Source organism: Bufo bufo, chromosome 9, assembly GCF_905171765.1.
Source record: "Bufo bufo chromosome 9, aBufBuf1.1, whole genome shotgun sequence".
NCBI lineage: Eukaryota > Metazoa > Chordata > Amphibia > Anura > Bufonidae > Bufo > Bufo bufo.
This window is the reverse complement of record NC_053397.1, coordinates 84,686,624-84,706,013: the sequence shown is the minus strand read 5'-3', so window position 1 is coordinate 84,706,013 and position 19,390 is coordinate 84,686,624. Positions and strand designations below refer to the sequence as shown.

General features: G+C 40.8%; 1 protein-coding gene across 1 annotated transcript in view; it reads right to left on the bottom strand.

Moving 5' to 3' along the window:
* Positions 1 to 19,390, bottom strand: part of CRB1 (crumbs cell polarity complex component 1) — a 148,653-nt gene that overhangs the window by 57,947 nt on the left and 71,316 nt on the right. The window contains exons 10-11 of the mRNA XM_040408758.1: positions 14,238 to 15,164; positions 1,376 to 1,920 (exon numbers count right to left, since the gene is read on the bottom strand). Coding sequence (XP_040264692.1) covers positions 1,376 to 1,920; positions 14,238 to 15,164 — 1,472 coding nt within the window. The remainder of the gene's footprint in view (positions 1 to 1,375; positions 1,921 to 14,237; positions 15,165 to 19,390) is intronic.

The window sequence follows — 19,390 nt, the reverse complement described above, 5'->3', positions numbered from 1 at the left end:
GCTTCAGGGCGTCCAAGAAAGTCCAGCAAGCGCCAGGATCGTCTCCTAAAGAGGATTCAGCTGTGGGATCGGAGTGCCACCAGTGCAGAGCTTGCTCAGGAATGGCAGCAGGCAGGTGTGAGCGCATCTGCACGCACACTGAGGCGAAGACTTTTGGAAGATGGCCTGGTGTCAAGAAGGGCAGCAAAGAAGCCACTTCTCTCCAAAAAAAACATCAGGGACAGATTGATCTTCTGTAGAAAGTATGGTGAATGGACTATTGAGGACTGGGGCAAAGTCATATTCTCCGATGAAGCCTCTTTCCGATTGTTTGGGGCATCTGGAAAAAGGCTTGTCCGGAGAAGAAAAGGTGAGCGCTACCATCAGTCCTGTGTCATGCCAACAGTAAAGCATCCTGAGACCATTCATGTATGGGGTTGCTTCTCATCCAAGGGTGTGGGCTCACTTACAATTTTGCCCAAAAACACAGCCATGAATAAAGAATGGTACCAAAACACCCTCCAACAGCAACTTCTTCCAACAATCCAACAACAGTTTGGTGAAGAACAATGCATTTTCCAGCACGATGGAGCACCGTGCCATAAGGCAAAAGTGATAACTGAGTGGCTCGGGGACCAAAACATTGACATTTTGGGTCCATGGCCTGGAAACTCCCCAGATCTTAATCCCATTGAGAACTTGTGGTCAATCCTCAAGAGGCGGGTGGACAAACAAAAACCCACTAATTCTGACATACTCCAAGAAGTGATTATGAAAGAATGGGTTGCTATCAGTCAGGAATTGGCCCAGAAGTTGATTGAGAGCATGCCCAGTCGAATTGCAGAGGTCCTGAAAAAGAAGGGCCAACACTGCAAATACTGACTCTTTGCATAAATGTCATGTAATTGTCGATAAAAGCCTTTGAAACGTATGAAGTGCGTGTAATTATATTTCACTACATCACAGAAACAACTGAAACAAAGATCTAAAATCAGTTTAGCATCAAACTTGGTGAAAACTAATATTTGTGTCATTCTCAAAACTTTTGGTAACGACTGTACATTCACTGCCCTAGGGCTCTATAACAAAATTTTGAATGATTATGATCCATGTGCTTCCCGACCTTGGACCCATTGACCCATCCGCAAATGGATGCAGCACAGACCTCATCTGTACTTTGCGGACCTGTATTGTGTGGATCAAAAAATACATATGGTGGTCTGCATGTGGCCTTATAAGAAAAGATGCCCCAGAATTGCTATTTCATGGGCAATGCACATATTTTCTAAATTAAACATCAGGAGAAGTGTCAGGTCCTCTTCATCATCAGTTGCACCAATATTCAAATCAAAATCATGCAATCTATCTTTGGAGTGTTCTTAATTTTTCCCCTCACCTTGCAGCCTATATCATTTAAGCAGCCTCTTGTTACATTGACCAAAGTTGAATTTCCTGAAATTTGTAAGTCCGAACTGGTGAAGAACTCCAGAGCTGTGCCATCAATCCTCAGATCTTGAATACAGCCTTTAAAATACCCTCCTCTCTTAATGGTCTCCAAATGATCAGCCAGTCCTCCAACATAAAGAAAACCTGCGTACTGTCCTCTTTTGATATCCAAAGATATAAAATCCAGTGGCAGCGATGAGGTAAACAGGTACAGCTTGTTTTGTGTTAATTTCATGGTAAGCAGATGAACCTGACCATCACTGATACTATGTTCCCCCTTAGACATGACACCATTTCCAGTTCTTGCTGTTAATTTACCAGATTCCAGGGACACTATAATGTCAAAGTGAGTAAAGTTTCCGATGGCAAACATAAACCCTGTATCATGCTTTGTTCTGACAAATGCAGATATGATCATGTCTTCACTGTGTTGAGTCGTTTGGAAAATGGCATATGATGATACATTTCCATATCCAAATCCAGCAGCTTCATACTCTTCAGGGAGAGAAAAATCATTGACATTAAATAATGGAAATCTCAGCAGTAATATGTAGTACACATCCTCATCCATGGAAGACACAGGTTTGTAATACATTTTTTTTGTGAAATATGCAGATAGACTAGCAGATCACATGTTCATGAATTTATATCAGGGGGTGTTCGTCACTTTGATGTCGATTTTATTAATGTTCATAAGGGACAATTTATTTTTCCTCCTTCTATGTATGGACAGCTGCTCCAATGTTCTGCAGAAGGTGTATAACCATCTAACAAAAAATATATATATATGTCTCCCTTTTTTTCATCTGGACAGATCCAGATGCAACTCAGTGTATTTATCTGAACTTCAGCTGTAGCTCAATAGTTACAAAAATCTCGCTAAAAAAGTCCATGTCTCAGAATGTCTGCACCTAAAATCTGTCTAAAAACTGGTGCAAATTGACACAATATTGGTGTGACTTAGAGCAACTAGGGTTTCTAATCTTTCTTCTGACTTACGCAAAAAAGAGGGTGGGGCTTAGCAGGAAAGGGTGGAGCCTCAAAAGAAAGGGGCAAGGCCTAAGATACACCATTTTGCTCCAAAATTCTGTCATAAAATTCTGTCTCAAAATAAGTCAATCATTAGTTGGTATAGAGTTACACAAAAGTGTCTATTCCAGCACCAAATTCATCATCTAGCCAGACACACTATGATAAATTTAGCCTGTCTAATCTTACATAATCTATGCTATGGGATTAGTAAACCCGGCCCTTGACCTTTCTGTGTGAATGCATGGAAATGTATACATTGGGATCCTGTTATTTAATAAAACACAATAGTATGGCAGTCAAAAATCAGTATTCTAAAAGAAATGATTGCCTTAAAGGGAACCTGTCATCGGGATTTTGGGTATAGAACTGAGGACATGGGTTGCTAGATGGCCGCTAGCACATCCGCAATACCCAGTCCCCATAGCTATGTGTGCTTTTATTGTGTAAAAAAAAACAATTTGATACATATGCAAATTACCCTGAGATGAGTCCTGTAGGTGAGATCAGTCAGGGACAGGACTCATCTCAGGTTAATTTGCATATGTAACAAATCTTTTTTTTGACACAATAAAAGCACACAGAGCTATGGGGACTGGGTATTGCGGATGTGCTAGCGGCGATCTAGCAGCCCATGTCCTCAGCAATATGCACAAAATCCCGGTGACAGGTTCCCTTTAAGAACTGTCTTCTGGTATAAGCTTTGACCAGAAGATCCACTTGTGTATGGAGGATCAGGAGGTAAGGCTTCAAACAGACATAAACCAGAACTCCAGGAGAGATATCACATCAACAGCTTTCACTCCATGAGTAGTTTGCAACAACCACCAGGGCCAGAGACGATACAATAGAGGCAAAAGCCTAAAGAACCATCCACTGTGTAGTAACCATGCAATGTTCCTGCAGCTCAGCTCCCATTAGTGTAACTTAAAGGGGTATTCCTATCTGGGACATTGATAGCATATCACTAGGATATCAATGTCAGATAGGTGCGAGTCCTGCATCTGGGACCCACTTATCACCAGGACAGGACCTCTGAAGTTAAGGCAGTGCAGCTGCTCATGAGCGACCCTCCATTCACAGCTATTGGAGTTCTGAAAATAGCTGAGCTAGGGCTCAGCTATTTCCGGTAATCCAATAGAGGTGAATGGAAAGCAAGCCACACATCCTATTGAAATCATCAATGTTCTAGATTGAAATACCCCTTTAAGCTCACTGCCAGAGAGATTAGGCAGACGAATATCAGGTGACCCTGAAGAGAAGACAGAAGCAGTGAAAACTGGTGGTCATGTGGTGCGTGCATGTGTATCTGTATATATGTATATATGTAAAGTTATGTGTCAGGCAGATATGTAAATGATTACAGGTGTGGTCTGATTAGACACTGAGGTATAAGATTGCTTCCCCTTCTCCCCTATAAAGAGGCTGTCAGAGGCTACTTTTGGGTAGTGTACCTCTTGGTGAGAGATTGTTGACTGCTAGACATGCCTCTACAAAGCACTCAAACGCATGTTGTACAGTTAACACACTTTGAGAGGGGGCACACCATTGGACTGAGAGAAGGAGAAAGGCTGTTTAAATAAATTGCCCACCATCTAGGCCTTCTGACCTAGCTGTTAGGAGCTTTGGGAGCTGTGGTTATGCGAGGGCACACACACATGCCAAAAAGGCTCTGTATGGCCAAGACAGACCACCAGTAAAGATCAACGGACAAGCATAAGCAGCTCCCACAGTTTTGTTGTCCACCATCAAGACACACCCCTGTCTCCCTGGACTATTTCTAGGCACTTAGCAGAAAGAAATTTGGTGTCACGGCACCCATTTTGTGTCCTGTCATTGACAGCCAGCCACTATCAACTTAATTTGCAGTGGTGTCGTGAATGAGAAACCTGGACTGCTACGAACTGAAATAATATAGTCTGTAACAATAAATACAGGTCTTGTGGTGAGCGCTTCAATCCTGGCCCCAACTGCTGGTGTGATGATCTGAGGAGCCATCACATATGACAGTCGGTCACCCCTAGTAGTGATATGAAGGACACTAACCACTTAGTGATATGTGCAGGACATCCTGTGGCCACATGTGGTGCCTCTCATGACAGGGCTTCCAACTGGTATTTTCCAACAGGATAAGGCTTGTCCACACACAACAAGGGTTTCCTAGGAATGTCTCCGCCAGATTGTAACACTTCCTTGGCCGCCCGGTCTCCAGATTAATCGAGCATTTTTGGGACCAGCTGGGAAGCCAGCTTCAGCAACCTGTGAGTGTGAATGATCTACAGGCCCAGCTGCAACATCTGTGAGCAAATGTGCTGCAGGATACCATACAGAACCTGTTTGCCTCCAAGTTCAGCTGTATCTCATCTTGTATCCAGGCTAGAGGCAGCCCAACAGGGTCAGAGTATAGTGGGACATGTCTCGTCAAACTAAAAGTGACAGGTGCCCCGCCCCTTTTTCACACCATAACCCCTCCCAGAAATGCCCTAGCCCCGCCCATATCCGCCCATTTCTCTCCCCTCGCGGCCCCAAACCACACCTAAATGCCTCCCACTTTGATATGATTTTCATATCATTTTATATGGTTTAATATAAATTTTATATCAAATGATAAGCTTTTTATATCACTTTATAAGTCCTTATCAAATGATAAGCTTTTATTAACAATTTATATCCCATTTATAAAATTTTGATCCAGTTTTATACCACTTTTATGTCATTTTGTGATTTGATATCACTTTGATATCATTTTGATATGCCTTTTATATATTGGCATGCCCGGACATGGCCAAAAGACGTATACTACACGGCCGGGCGTCTTTTAATTATAATAGCAGCGATAAAAAATCAAGGATGACAAAATTTCAATCATTTTAAAAAGTTTTATTAATTTAATTATAATGCTTTATAAGCCTTTCATATACAGCTTACAGTGTATGTATGTCTATGAAAAGTTAGTTCAATTTAACTCCATTGTGAGTGCCTGAGTGTAATTTAACTCCCACAACACTGGACGGCTGAGTCAACACACTGAATTTGAATTAAAAACCTGAAATGACTTACCTGAAACTCAAGGTCCAAATCAAACTTTTCATTTCCTACAACAGCGGTCCCCAACCGCCAGGCCGCGGCCCAGGACCGGGCCCTGGAAGATGGTTTGCCGGGCTGCGGCTATCAGGGCAGTCTTTAACGCTGTACTAATGAAGCTTTTCCATTATGGAAGCGCTTCATTAGTACATAAGGACCAGGAAGCGGTGAAGGATCTGTACTCATCTCTTCCTGGTCCACGGCTCGGCTATCGGCTGTGCAGGGCTGCGCACAGCGTGAGGTCGCTCTGTGACCTGACACTGTGCGCCGCTATACACAGCCAGCCGACAGCAGAATGAAGAGGATCGCGATGGTGACCAGGAGCAGGAGAGGTAAGTGTTTTTTTTAATTTTATTTGCACTTGGGGCTGATGGCTGACCTGGGGGACATATGGCTGACATGAGGGGCAGACATGGGGGGCTTATGGCGGACATTTGGGGGCTTATGGCTGACATATGGGGGCTTATGGCTGACATATGGGGGGCTTATGGCTGACATTGGGGCTGATAGATGGCTAAAGGTTTGGGGGTCGATCTGAGCCATTGGGGGTCTGATCTAAGGTCTGATTAACATTGGGGGTCTGATTGCTGGTCTGACCTGAGGTGTAATGAAAAATATTTTTTATTATTGTTCTCCTCTAAAACCTAGGGGCATCTTATAGGGCGAAAAATACGGCACAGTGCAGTAGAGACCAGTGCAGCAGAGACCATAGTCAGTTTATATAGTCATTATATAGTGTTATATATTTTAATATGCACCTTGTGTTTTGTTATGCGCGTGAATCAGTTAGCCCCGCCCACCCTTAAGCCCCGCCCCAGAACCAGAAATGATATCCAACTGCGATTAGACGGTGGCGAGACGTTTGACTCAGTTTTTTCAAATAGATATTCTAGAGATGATGCAACGGTCACGTACACACGCACACAGGGTGGAGGATAGTGACCACTGCCCTCCACCCTCATCCCTGGCCATGCCTACTTGCCTCACGAGTCCTGATGACAGGGGACCACTGGACGGCAGTCCCTAACTTAGGATACGTGCGGGGAGGACAGACAAGACAAATAACGGAACGTGAACGGACCGAGTCAATTCCTACAGAGCAACACAGTACCAAGGAATATCATAATTCGTATAAATGTTGTTTTTTGCGTTCAATAATACGGCTATATGCTACGCCGCCCAAATGACTTCGGGCACCACCGCTCCCTGACAATGATGACGACTAGTTTAAGTGAATTACCGGCTATGCACTCCGCGTTGCTCTGTAAAGCGTTAGCGATATTGTTCAAAAATGTTTTGGCTCTAAATTCAAACGTCTCGCCACAGTCTAAGCGCAGTTGGATATAATCACCCGGCTCAGCAGCCTGTAAAACTCTATCTAAGAAAGATTGTATAGCTGCGTGTATAGCATCAAGAGCGTCGACAAATGAACGAATTGCTTCGAGGTTAGCGAATCTAAAATGTTCTGTGTACATCGTATTGTTCAAATTCACTAAGTCGTGCTGTTGATGGAATATACGTTATAGATAAACGGTTCTAGCTTTGACGTATGGTTACAAACTCAACAACGGTAAAACTGTATTAAAGGTTAAGGGTTTAACGCTCAATGTCGCTAATGCCCGACTTGTTAATGGCGTCAGTATGTATGGCTATGTATCAGTTCAAATTTCTTCCCGAAAATACCATAGCGATAGTCCCTGCAGATATTTACCACAAGACCCAGAAACGATTCTCATAGCTTCGGGCATCTTACTGAGCTTCATCGGTATGAAATTCAACGAATCTATGAATCTAATTTTTAAATCAGTCAGGGTAACGCACATTAACCGTCCGCCTTGGTTTATAATGTCAATTTTACATTTTTCGTTGGTCAGCTCCTGTATAACAAAATAAACGTCGTAATGACCGGCATTATGTGCTATGAACGTGTAGCCGGAAAACTTTCCGTCGATTAAAAAAGCATACAAAATCGCGCGTACAGGATTTGCCGCTAAATTGCCAGGAATTAGGGCCGCATAATGTAGTTGCGTAAATGTAATTGGGTATATGTATGCCTGTTTCTTGCATGCACTCAAAGTCGTAAAAGATGTACTTGTCAGTCGCTTGTTTGGGGTTGTAAGGCTGCATGTAACAGACGTGATCGTCAAATTTACCAACCAGTCCGCCGCAGACGCTGCATTTTAGACCGCTACACTTGTGCTCAGTGCCCCAGTCTATATATCTGTAACAAAAAAAAACGCAAAAAGTTTTTTTCTTACAAAACGCGCTATCACTAAGTGATAGGTTTCTATGCGTTTCAAAGCTTGTCCCTGAACGACAAAGCACCATGCATATCGGGCACCGTACATTATCGTCCTGATCAACACAATCCGTCTGCTGACATGCTTTGCAAAACTGTATACAGCCGTGTTGTTGTTTATTGTTGTATACAGAGCAGCACTGGACGCAAAAATATTTGGCTCCGATAAAAGCTTTTAGATTTTTAATGCCGTAATAATGATTTTCATGATGCAGTATATAAACCGTCTTTTCTTTAGCGGTATTGCCTGTATGATAATAACGCCACTGGCACCTATTGTGATACAAAACTTTAATTGTTTATTGTTTAATTGTTATGTAAGATGCCCGAAGCTATGAGAATCGTTTCTGGGTCTTGTGGTAAATATTTGCAGGTACTATCGCTATGGTATTTTCGGGAAGAGATTTAATAGGACACGATTATGGCCGTGACTGAAAAAATTGACGCAATACTTTAAACAAGAAAAGAAATACAGAACAGTCACTAAATGTATCGACTTTAATTGATATGTTTAAATATTTTTCAAACTCAACAATTTCGCTAAAAGATACCAAATGCCCTTCGGGTATTTGTAAATCGCGATGCAGTTGTTGGGCTTTCGCTAAGACGTATAAATGTTGTTTTTTGCGTTCAATAATACGGCTATATGCTACGCCGCCCAAATGACTTTGGGCACCACCGCGACGCTCCCTGATAATGATGACGACTAGTTTAAGTGAATTACCGGCTATGCACTCCGCGTTGCTCTGTAAAGCGTTAGCGATATTGTTCAAAAATGTTTCGGCGCTAAATTCATCTCTAGAATATCTATTTGAAAAAACTGAGTCAAACGTCTCGACACCGTTTAAGCGCAGTTGGATATAATCACCCGGCTCAGCGGCCTGTAAAACTCTATCTAACAAAGATTGTATAGCTGCGTATATAGCATCAAGAGCGTCGACAAATGAACGAATGGCTTCGAGGTTAGCGAATCTAAAATGTTCTGTGTACATGGTACTGTTAAAATTCACTAAGTCGCGCTGTTGATGGAATATACGTTCTAGATAAACGATTCTAACGTTGACGTACGGTTACAAACTCAACAACGGTAAAACTGTATTAAAGGTTAAGGGTATAACGCTTAATGTCGCTAACACCCGACTTGTTAATTTTGACAGTTTAAAAGAGCTTGTACTGGACTACTCACGCAACTCCTATCCCGAGATGCAGAAAACAATAGGTATCGAGCAAAACTGAATTTTCAGAAACAGAAAACGTTTGACCGTAGAGACAAGACCGTTACGTAAAACGCAAAAGTGCGTCTACACAAAGAGACGTCTGACTGATGACTTTACAACGCTACCTTTCGGCTATTAAACATGGCGGCTCAATTTCAGCACCCTTTTTCATGTATTTTAGCAGGCCCCCTCAAATTCCGGAAAGAGTTTTTTTGTTAAACATTTGTTAATACAAGCAGATACGTTAATGTCGCACAAACCCGATAACATCATTTGGTTTTACGCTTGTTGGCAGAAATTGTATGATGAAATAACCCGTTTGTTTACAAATATCAGGGTTATCGAGGGAATACTGCAAAATTTTACAGACGCTGATCTATTCCTGCCGGACAAGGTAAATTTGGCAGTCGTTGATGTATTTGTATGTAACGCATTATAATGTTTTTATTTGTTTTATATAATTTTTTTTACTTTGAATGTATATAAAATGTGTTTGTACGCAACGTCTTGTAATGTTTTTATTAGTTTTACATAAACTCTTTTTAAATAAAATGTAGTCCGCTTTTTTTCTTTTTACAATAAATCCACTATCTTGATTCGTTAAAATTGCATAAACAGTTGGGTCGCATTGTTTGATAGACGCTGCTTAAAAACGTTGCTAAAATGACGGGTATTGCCGAGATATTGTGAAAACAGTACTACACGCCGAAAGCTGTCGGCTCTTATGGCGGCGTAGAGCCCTTATTCAGAGAAGTACGAAAATTTGTTCGCATATCTAACCACGAGAATCTTTTTCTGGGGAACACACCGCGAACAGTAATACTAACGTTTGTGGACAACAAGTCATTTTCAGGTCATTACCAAAGAAATCCTTTGTGCTTCAACCACTATAATGTAAATTATGCGGCCTTATTTTTGGACTTGGCAACAGATACGCGCAAAACCGTTTCAACCTAATTTCCAAGACGTATCAGAGGTTCGAGAATATATGTCGCTCGTGCATATTTCGGGAAAGCATAAGGCTGACAACGCTTTATCCGTGGACCGGTCTGAATTTTTAGAACGGCTATACATTGTTCGTTTTTGATTTATCATCGGATCAAGAGCCCGGCGGTCATTTCTCGCTAGTAAAAAGCGGAAATCTCAGAGCTGAAATTAGATTTGCTGAGCCGGTTGTAAACACTATTAACATGATTGTGTATTCAGTTCATGAAAACATTATTGAAATAAATAATAGAAGGGAAGTTTTATATGATTTTCAATAAAAATTAATAATTATGAAATTACCTGTGTTATTAAAACCAACTTTCACGCCCGTCGCATATTTAAAGGTGTATTTCCGTGCAATTTATTACCTAAAAATAAAATCATCGACCGCCCAGCGGCCTACATTGTAAATACGGACAATTCGTGTAAGCGGGGATGACACTGGATGTTAATTATATTACAGCCTGACGACGTATCTATATTTTTTGATAGTTATGGATTATCGCCGTCGAGTGAGCTATTTCCTGCTGAATTTATTAAATTTTTATACAAAAATTCGAAGACTATAAGGTATCAAAACAGACAAATCCAGGACGTCGCTAGTTCGGTCTGCGGCCATTACTGCATCTATATCTTACATTGTATAGCTAAAGGAATACCTTTAGAAAGTGTATTAAAAATGTTTACGGTGATTTTAGAAAAAATTATCGTGTTGTGCGCTCCTTTGTAGCGATTTGCATGAAACAATTATGTATACACTGTTGTAATTACACACAAACTTGTCGGTCCCTAAGTGGTTGTTAAAAATGTACCGTAAGTTGACGTGTTGTAAATAAAGAAAAATTTATAAAACTTTTTTAAATTATTTAAATTTTGTCATCCTTGATTTTTTATCGTTGCTATTATAATTAAAAGACGCCCGGCCATGTACACTGCGTGCAGAATTATTAGGCAAATGAGTATTTTGACCACATCATCTTTATGCATGTTGTCTTACTCCAAGCTGTATAGGCTCGAAAGCCTACTACCAATTAAGCATATTAGGTGATGTGCATCTCTGTAATGAGAAGGGGTGTGGTCTAATGACATCAACACCCTATATTAGGTGTGCATAATTATTAGGCAACTTCCTTTCCTTTGGCAAAATGGGTCAAAAGAAGGACTTGACAGGCTCAGAAAAGTCAAAAATAGTGAGATATCTTGCAGAGGGATGCAGCACTCTTAAAATTGCAAAGCTTCGAAGCGTGATCATCGAACAATCAAGCGTTTCATTCAAAATAGTCAACAGGGTCGCAAGAAGCGTGTGGAAAAACCAAGGCGCAAAATAACTGCCCATGATCTGAGAAAAGTCAAGCGTGCAGCTGCCAAGATGCCACTTGCCACCAGTTTGGCCATATTTCAGAGCTGCAACATCACTGGAGTGCCCAAAAGCACAAGGTGTGCAATACTCAGAGACATGGCCAAGGTAAGAAAGGCTGAAAGACGACCACCACTGAACAAGACACACGAGCTGAAACGTCAAGACTGGGCCAAGAAATATTTCAAGACTGATTTTTCTAAGGTTTTATGGACTGATGAAATGAGAGTGAGTCTTGATGGGCCAGATGGATGGGCCCGTGGCTGGATTGGTAAAGGGCAGAGAGCTCCAGTCCGACTCAGACGCCAGCAAGGTGGAGGTGGAGTACTGGTTTGGGCTGGTATCATCAAAGATGAGCTTGTGGGGCCTTTTCGGGTTGAGGATGGAGTCAAGCTCAACTCCCAGTCCTACTGCCAGTTTCTGGAAGACACCTTCTTCAAGCAGGGGTACAGGAAGAAGTCTGCATCCTTCAAGAAAAACATGATTTTCATGCAGGACAATGCTCCATCACACGCGTCCAAGTACTCCACAGCGTGGCTGGCAAGAAAGGGTATAAAAGAAGAAAATCTAATGACATGGCCTCCTTGTTCACCTGATCTGAACCCCATTGAGAACCTGTGGTCCATCATCAAATGTGAGATTTACAAGGAGGGAAAACAGTACACCTCTCTGAACAGTGTCTGGGAGGCTGTGGTTGCTGCTGCACGCAATGCTGATGGTGAACAGATAAAAACACTGACAGAATCCATGGATAGCAAGCTTTTGAGTGTCCTTGCAAAGAAAGGTGGCTATATTGGTCACTGATTTGTTTTTGTTTTGTTTTTGAATGTCAGAAATGTATATTTGTGAATGTTGAGATGTTATATTGGTTTCACTGGTAAAAATAAATAATTGAAATGGGTATATATTTGTTTTTTGTTAAGTTGCCTAATAATTATGCACAGTAATAGTCACCTGCACACACAGATATCCCCCTAAAATAGCTAAAACTAAAAACAAACTAAAAACTACTTCCAAAAATATTCAGCTTTGATATTAATGAGTTTTTTGGGTTCATTGAGAACATGGTTGTTGTTCAATAATAAAATTAATCCTCAAAAATACAACTTGCCTAATAATTCTGCACTCCCTGTAGTATACGTCTTTTGGACATACCCGGGCATGCCAATATATAAAAGTCCTATCAAAATGATATCAAAGTGATATTAAATCACAAAATGATATAAAAGTGGTATAAAACCGTATTAAAATGTTATAAATGGGATATAAAGTGTTAATAAAAGCTTATCATTTGATAAGGACTTATAGAGTGATATAAAAAGCTTATCATTTGATAAGAAATTTATATTAAACCATATAAAATTATATGAAAATCATATCAAAGTGGGAGGCATTTAGGCGTGGTTTGGGGCGGGGTTAGGGCGTTTATGGGAGGGGTTATGGTGTAAAAAGGGGCGGGGAGTTTGGCGAGACATGTCCCACTATACTACTAGGGTCCTAGAGCCTCCTGTCAGTTGTACAGTTTTCACCAATAAACTTATCCTTTTAGATTGTAGGAAAAGTGGCTATACGCCCCGCTATCATAAAAAAGGTGCTCAAATCCGTATGACTCACCCAGTCAAAAAAAAGGATTAATAGTATATGTAATGTGAGAGGACAGGCACTCTACATTTGGAAATCCAAAAATGGAATAAAAGCCTGATAGTATGTAGAAACATAGAAACATAGAATGTGTCAGCAGATAAGAACCATTTGGCCCATCTAGTCTGCCCAATATACTAAACACTATGAATAGTCCTTGGCCCTATCTTATATGAAGGATGGCCTTATGCCTATCCCATGCATGCTTAAACTCCTATCAATAGATGTACATTTACAGATGTAAATTTATTATAGAACTAAAAAGGCAAGCAAAAAAATAAAAAAGAATAAAGCATAAAACATTAAGCAAATCCTGCGATAAGGTGTAACAGATAGGTAAAAGAAGAAGAAAAAAAGACTAAAAAGACCGCAACAATGTATTACTCATAAAATAGGGTTATAAACCATATAATTGGGGTATGGCAATGTTTGGTTAAATATATATCACAAGAATGGCTGAAACTGATCGATATTAAGGTAGTATAGCAGCTGATAGACTACCTTATTATTGATCCACTTCATCAGTTGCAGCCAATTTACATCTATTGATATATACTATCAGGCGTTTATTCCATTTTTGGATTTCCGAATGTAGAATGCCTGTCCTTTCACATTACATATACTATTAAACTTATCCTTATGCTGTAATATTATAATCACTTACAGATATCATCATTACATTCCCATATAGAAAGTTTAATTTGATTCCAGTTATATATACGATAATGTCACCCAATGGATAATGTCACCCCCAGGGACAGAGTATAAAAAGAAAAAATGAAAAATTTTTATAAAATAGTATACATGAAATACCCTTGAAAAAAGCTTCCCTCCTGCCCCTATTACATTAACATAGATATGTAATAAATGAAATTTCTTAGTATACAATGAGAAACACAAATAAAACACTTCCACTAGGGTAAGACTATATGATTAAGCCTAAAAATTCTAATAAAGAGCAAAATTATGTGAATGCCAATTATAAAGAAACCTGCATTGGTCATGAAAAACAAACCACAAAAATAACCTTGATATCCAAAGAAATAAAAAAAAATTATAGCTGTTAACCTAACGTGTCCTACAAAAAGGCTAAAATGTGTTCAGTCCTGAATAACTTATTTTTGTGGATTAATATGTATTTATATACAATTATTTCATCCGATTTATAGTTTTATAAATGATCAGAAGCTGTGGTTACCTGTGGAGCAGTTGTTTCCTTTGTAAGGCCGATGGCAATCACAGTAGTAGTTGAGCCATAAGTTAACACATTTACCTCTGTTTCCACATGGGTGACTCTCACAATGATCATGTCTCTTGCAACCAAATTCACTGTTAGCTAATTTCCCATCTTCCTCTGTTATTACAATGGAGCCCACTGTAATGTCCCGTATGCAGCCGACAAACTGCGGCTTAATTTCAACTATACCAGTAATATTGGCTTCATGTTTCTTCAGTGCTGATGGTTCACCTCCAAAAAATATTTCCTGAAACTCAATATTTGGTGCCTCCCCTAGGCGAGACTGGTTCACACATGTAATTCCACCGGAGGTTTCAAGCAATTTGACATGAATATTGTCTTGGAAGATAATTTCAACTGTATGCCAAAGATCATCACTGACATTGTGAGGCAAATGTAAAAGAGTGCGCAACTGTCTATTGCTTTGTACAGATAAGAACAAGAAGCCATTTTGAAGATACAGCCTCAAGGCCGTTGCTTGGTCTCGAAGGTGTAAAATAGCAGCAGAAGTCTGCACAGAGCGGAATGTGAAAGACACATTGAAGGGTCCCTCTCGTTGAGGCTGTAATTTAAGAGGAAGGGTAGTTCCACCATTAAATGAGAATGTGGTCTGTGTCTCACAATAAGGGCCTGTAAATCCTGGCACACACAAGCAGGTATGGGAGTGTTTACTGTCTATTACATAAGGCATGCAGGAGCCACCATTTTGGCATCTGTTTTCATCACATCCAGTTAGCTCCTGCATACAGTCTGGGCCTCCATAGTAATGTCCATCCAAGATGTATTTAGGACAGTGACAAACATAGCTACCATGAAGATTCTCACAAGTGCCTCCATTCTGACAGGGATTTGACTCGCACTCATTGATGTCTTGCTCACAGTGGACACCTAAGAGACAAAAAAAAGTCACCTGTCTTCTACATTGTCCTCGCTCAATGACTAATCTATTCCTATATTAATTAGTAGCAAATGAGATGAGAATAAGATATAATTGTGGTAGATTTGTCATTATCTGGCTAGACAAGTCTAACTTAAACATCAGTTGCTAAAATGATTGGATAATAGCCCGACCCTCCAGATGAAGGAGACCTTACCCAAATGTATGAGGATAGATGAGACAGACATCCATATTACTGAATTGAGCATTCTCAGAACTGTCCCTTGTACTGATCATTAGCAGCGTTTATGTGCATCTTGATGACTGGATTCAGTCACTGGATTACCCTTTAGTACAGACTGTCTTTTCAATCACTTAAAACCAGCTTAGTCTAATTCTTCTTATTAGCGTTTATGCAATGAGTAGAGTAAGAAAGCTCTCTGGGGGTCTAGTGCTCACCTCAGAAGCCAATATTACCCCAATAAAGAATATCAGGAGTTTCTAAGCCTAAGTTTAGAGCTATATGAGAACATGAAGAGGATATTCATTACCAGAGGATAAGTAATTTTTCAGTAGAAAGTCCTTGTACACACCAGCCTGTGTACACATACCACAGGAGGAAAGTATAAGAAGTCCACCACCAATGAATAACATTTTCAGTGCTATATTTCTATAGAAAATTGTGGTCGGCAGGTAAATCTTACGATTTTCAAGAAAAAACAGTCCTTTTTCATAGCTATCAAGGTCTGACTGCTCAAAACACATAAGATGTACTTGCTGACTGCATCCTGTTTGAGGTGGGTCAAGTGACCACCACAGCCAGTGAATGGCTGCAGCAGTGACACGTCATTCATGTATCATGAGACCCACTGACGTGCCACATGGGTGACATGTCACTGCTGCAGCCAAGGAGAGCCAAGAAGCCAGAATCCAACGGCAGGGATCAGGTAAATATGGTCACCACGCTGGGTGGTCTAAAAAAGCACACCAAGGGTGAACAACTCCTTTAAAAGCAGTCTCCTACTGTCTATTTAATTGTAGTTAAGAGATACTTAATGGGGTATTCTATGATGACCTATTAGAGAATATGGGGTCAATATACTGTTCTTGCACAGGGGCACTCCGATTTCTGTGTCTATCCCTGCTGCCATGTGCAGTATATCTAGCAGGCAGATGAGGGAGATATGAAACATATGCTAATATGATGTCTGCAAATATACACATACTGTATAAGGCCATCAGGAACTTTGTACTAGCAGATTAAGGGCGAGATTTATTGAGCTTCTATGCCAATTTTCTGGTGAAGAAAAGTCACGAATTGTGGTGTAAGCCCTGGTTTCCACCAAAATTTGGCACTCTTTCCCCCACTCTCATCACATTTAAAAAAAATATCCTGCCCACTGCCCACTACATTTAACAACATATGTACCAGAAAACTGTCCCACATTACACCTGAAATCAGTCCAGTTGTAATGCATAGAAGGCCCAAGATGTTCCCGATTATTAAGAGCCATGCATCTGTTAACAATTGTGGCATCTCTCATACCAGCTCAAGACAGATTTAGACCGGTGTACAAAATGCAGGTCTAACTACATCTCTCAAAAGGGTCTGTATCTGCAACCTGTCAAAAGGTACAGGCACTCTTAGTGGAAATTCTGCTGCTGACTTGTTGCGGATTTTGCTGCTGATTTGCCCCAGACTTCACTCTCTGCATTACAGAGGAAGAAATCCACAGTGATCCTAATAAGTACAAATATGAAGAAAGAGGCACAAATCCATAAAATCCAAGGGGCACATTTATTAAGACTGGCATTTTAGACGCCGGTCTTAATAAAGGCCAATAGCTGGCAGTGGATTGCCAAAATTATGTGGAGGCGCAGGCCTCTACACTCGTGGCCAAAAGTTTTGAGAATTACATAAATATTGGAAATTGGAAAACTTGCTGCTTAAGTTTTTATAATAGCAATTTGCATATACTCCAGAATGTTATGAAGAGTGATCAGGTGAATTGCATAGTCCTTCTTTGGCATGAAAATTAACTTAATCCCAAAAAAAACTTTCCACTGCATTTCATTGCTGTCATTAAAGGACCTGCTGAGATCATTTCAGTAATCGTCTTGTTAACTCAGGTGAGAATGTTGACGAGCACAAGGCTGGAGATCATTATGTCAGGCTGATTGGGTTAAAATGGCAGACTTGACATGTTAAAAGGAGGGTGATGCTTGAAATCATTGTTCTTCCATTGTTAACCATGGTGACCTGCAAAGAAACGCGTGCAGCCACCATTGCGTTGCATAAAAATGGATTCACAGGCAAGGATAGTGTGGCTACTAAGATTGCACCTCAATCAACATTTTATAGGATCATCAAGAACTTCAAGGAAAGAGGTTCAATTCTTATTAAGAAGGCTTCAGGGCGTCCAAGAAAGTCCAGCAAGCGCCAGGATCGTCTCCTAAAGAGGATTCAGCTGCGGGATCGGAGTGCCACCAGTGCAGAGCTTGCTCAGGAATGGCAGCAGGCAGGTGTGAGCGCATCTGCACGCACAGTGAGGCGAAGACTTTTGGAAGATGGCCTGGTGTCAAGAAGGGCAGCAAAGAAGCCACTTCTCTCCAAAAAAAACATCAGGGACAGATTGATCTTCTGCAGAAAGTATGGTGAATGGACTGCTGAAGACTGGGGCAAAGTCATATTCTCTGATGAAGCCTCTTTCCGATTGTTTGGGGCATCTGGAAAAAGGCTTGTCTGGAGAAGAAAAGGTGAGCGCTACCATCAGTCCTGTGTCATGCAAACAGTAAAGCATCCTGAGACCATTCATTCAATTTTGCCCAAAAACACAGCCATGAATAAAGAATGGTACCAAAACACCCTCCAACAGCAACTTCTTCCAACAATCCAACAACAGTTTGGTGAAGAACAATGCATTTTCCAGCACGATGGAGCACCGTGCCATAAGGCAAAAGTGATAACTAAGTGGCTCGGGGACCAAAACGTTGACATTTTGGGTCCATGGCCTGGAAACTCCCCAGATCTTAATCCCATTGAGAACTTGTGGTCAATCCTCAAGAGGCGGGTGGACAAACAAAAACCCACTAATTCTGACAAACTCCAAGAAGTGATTATGAAAGAATGGGTTGCTATCAGTCAGGAATTGGCCCAGAAGTTGATTGAGAGCATGCTCAGTCGAATTGCAGAGGTCCTGAAAAAGAAGGGCCAACACTGCAAATACTGACTCTTTGCATAAATGTCATGTAATTGTCGATAAAAGCCTTTGAAACGTTTGAAGTGCGTGTAATTATATTTCACTACATCACAGAAACAACTGAAACAAAGATCTAAAAGCAGTTTAGCAGCAAACTTTGTGAAAACTAATATTTTTGTCATTCTCAAAACTTTTGGCCACGACTGTACATAACTTTGGCCCATCCAGCGCCAATTCTAAATGTAAGACAGCTTCCTTGCTGTCTTACATTTACACCATTTTCTGTATCTAAACTGGCGTAGACAATGATGAATAAGAAGGGTTCTGCCGGCCCATCCCCTTCCCTGCCCACTTCTTTAGACCTCGTGTGAGCTGGAAAGAAGTTGCCAATTCAGCTGCACCATGACATGCGACAGAATCTGTGCCAGATATATGTATATCTGGTCATAAATGACCCCCCAAGTCTTTATTGTGATTCCATTTGAAACTCAGGCAGCAAATCCATAAAATCAGTATCTCCTCATCCGGCTTACACATTCTATATTTATTTGTTCCTTCTTATAGCATGTTGTCACATTATACTGCATTTTCTTTTAAAACCAAAGCGGACCAGTGGCATTCCACTGTGGGGCGTACAGTCAAATTAGATTTACATAATGAAGCCATCTGTATGACCATAGAAGGAAATCCATATGAAGATAACACATATGTTGCAATCACATTTATACAATGTTGCATAATGTTATAAAACTGGTGTAAAGTAGAACTGTCTTTGGCTACTTTCACACTAGCGTTTTTTGCGGATCCATCATGGATCTGCAAAAACGCTTCCGTTACCATAATACAACCGCATGCATCAGTCATGAACGGATCGGGTTGTATTATGTCTTCTATAGCCATGACGGATCCATCATGAACACCATTGAAAGTCAATGGGGGACGGATCCGTTTTCTATTATGTCAGAGAAAATGGATCCATTCCCAATGACTTACATTGTGTGCCAGGACGCAGAGCCGGCGTTAGGGGGGGGGGGAGG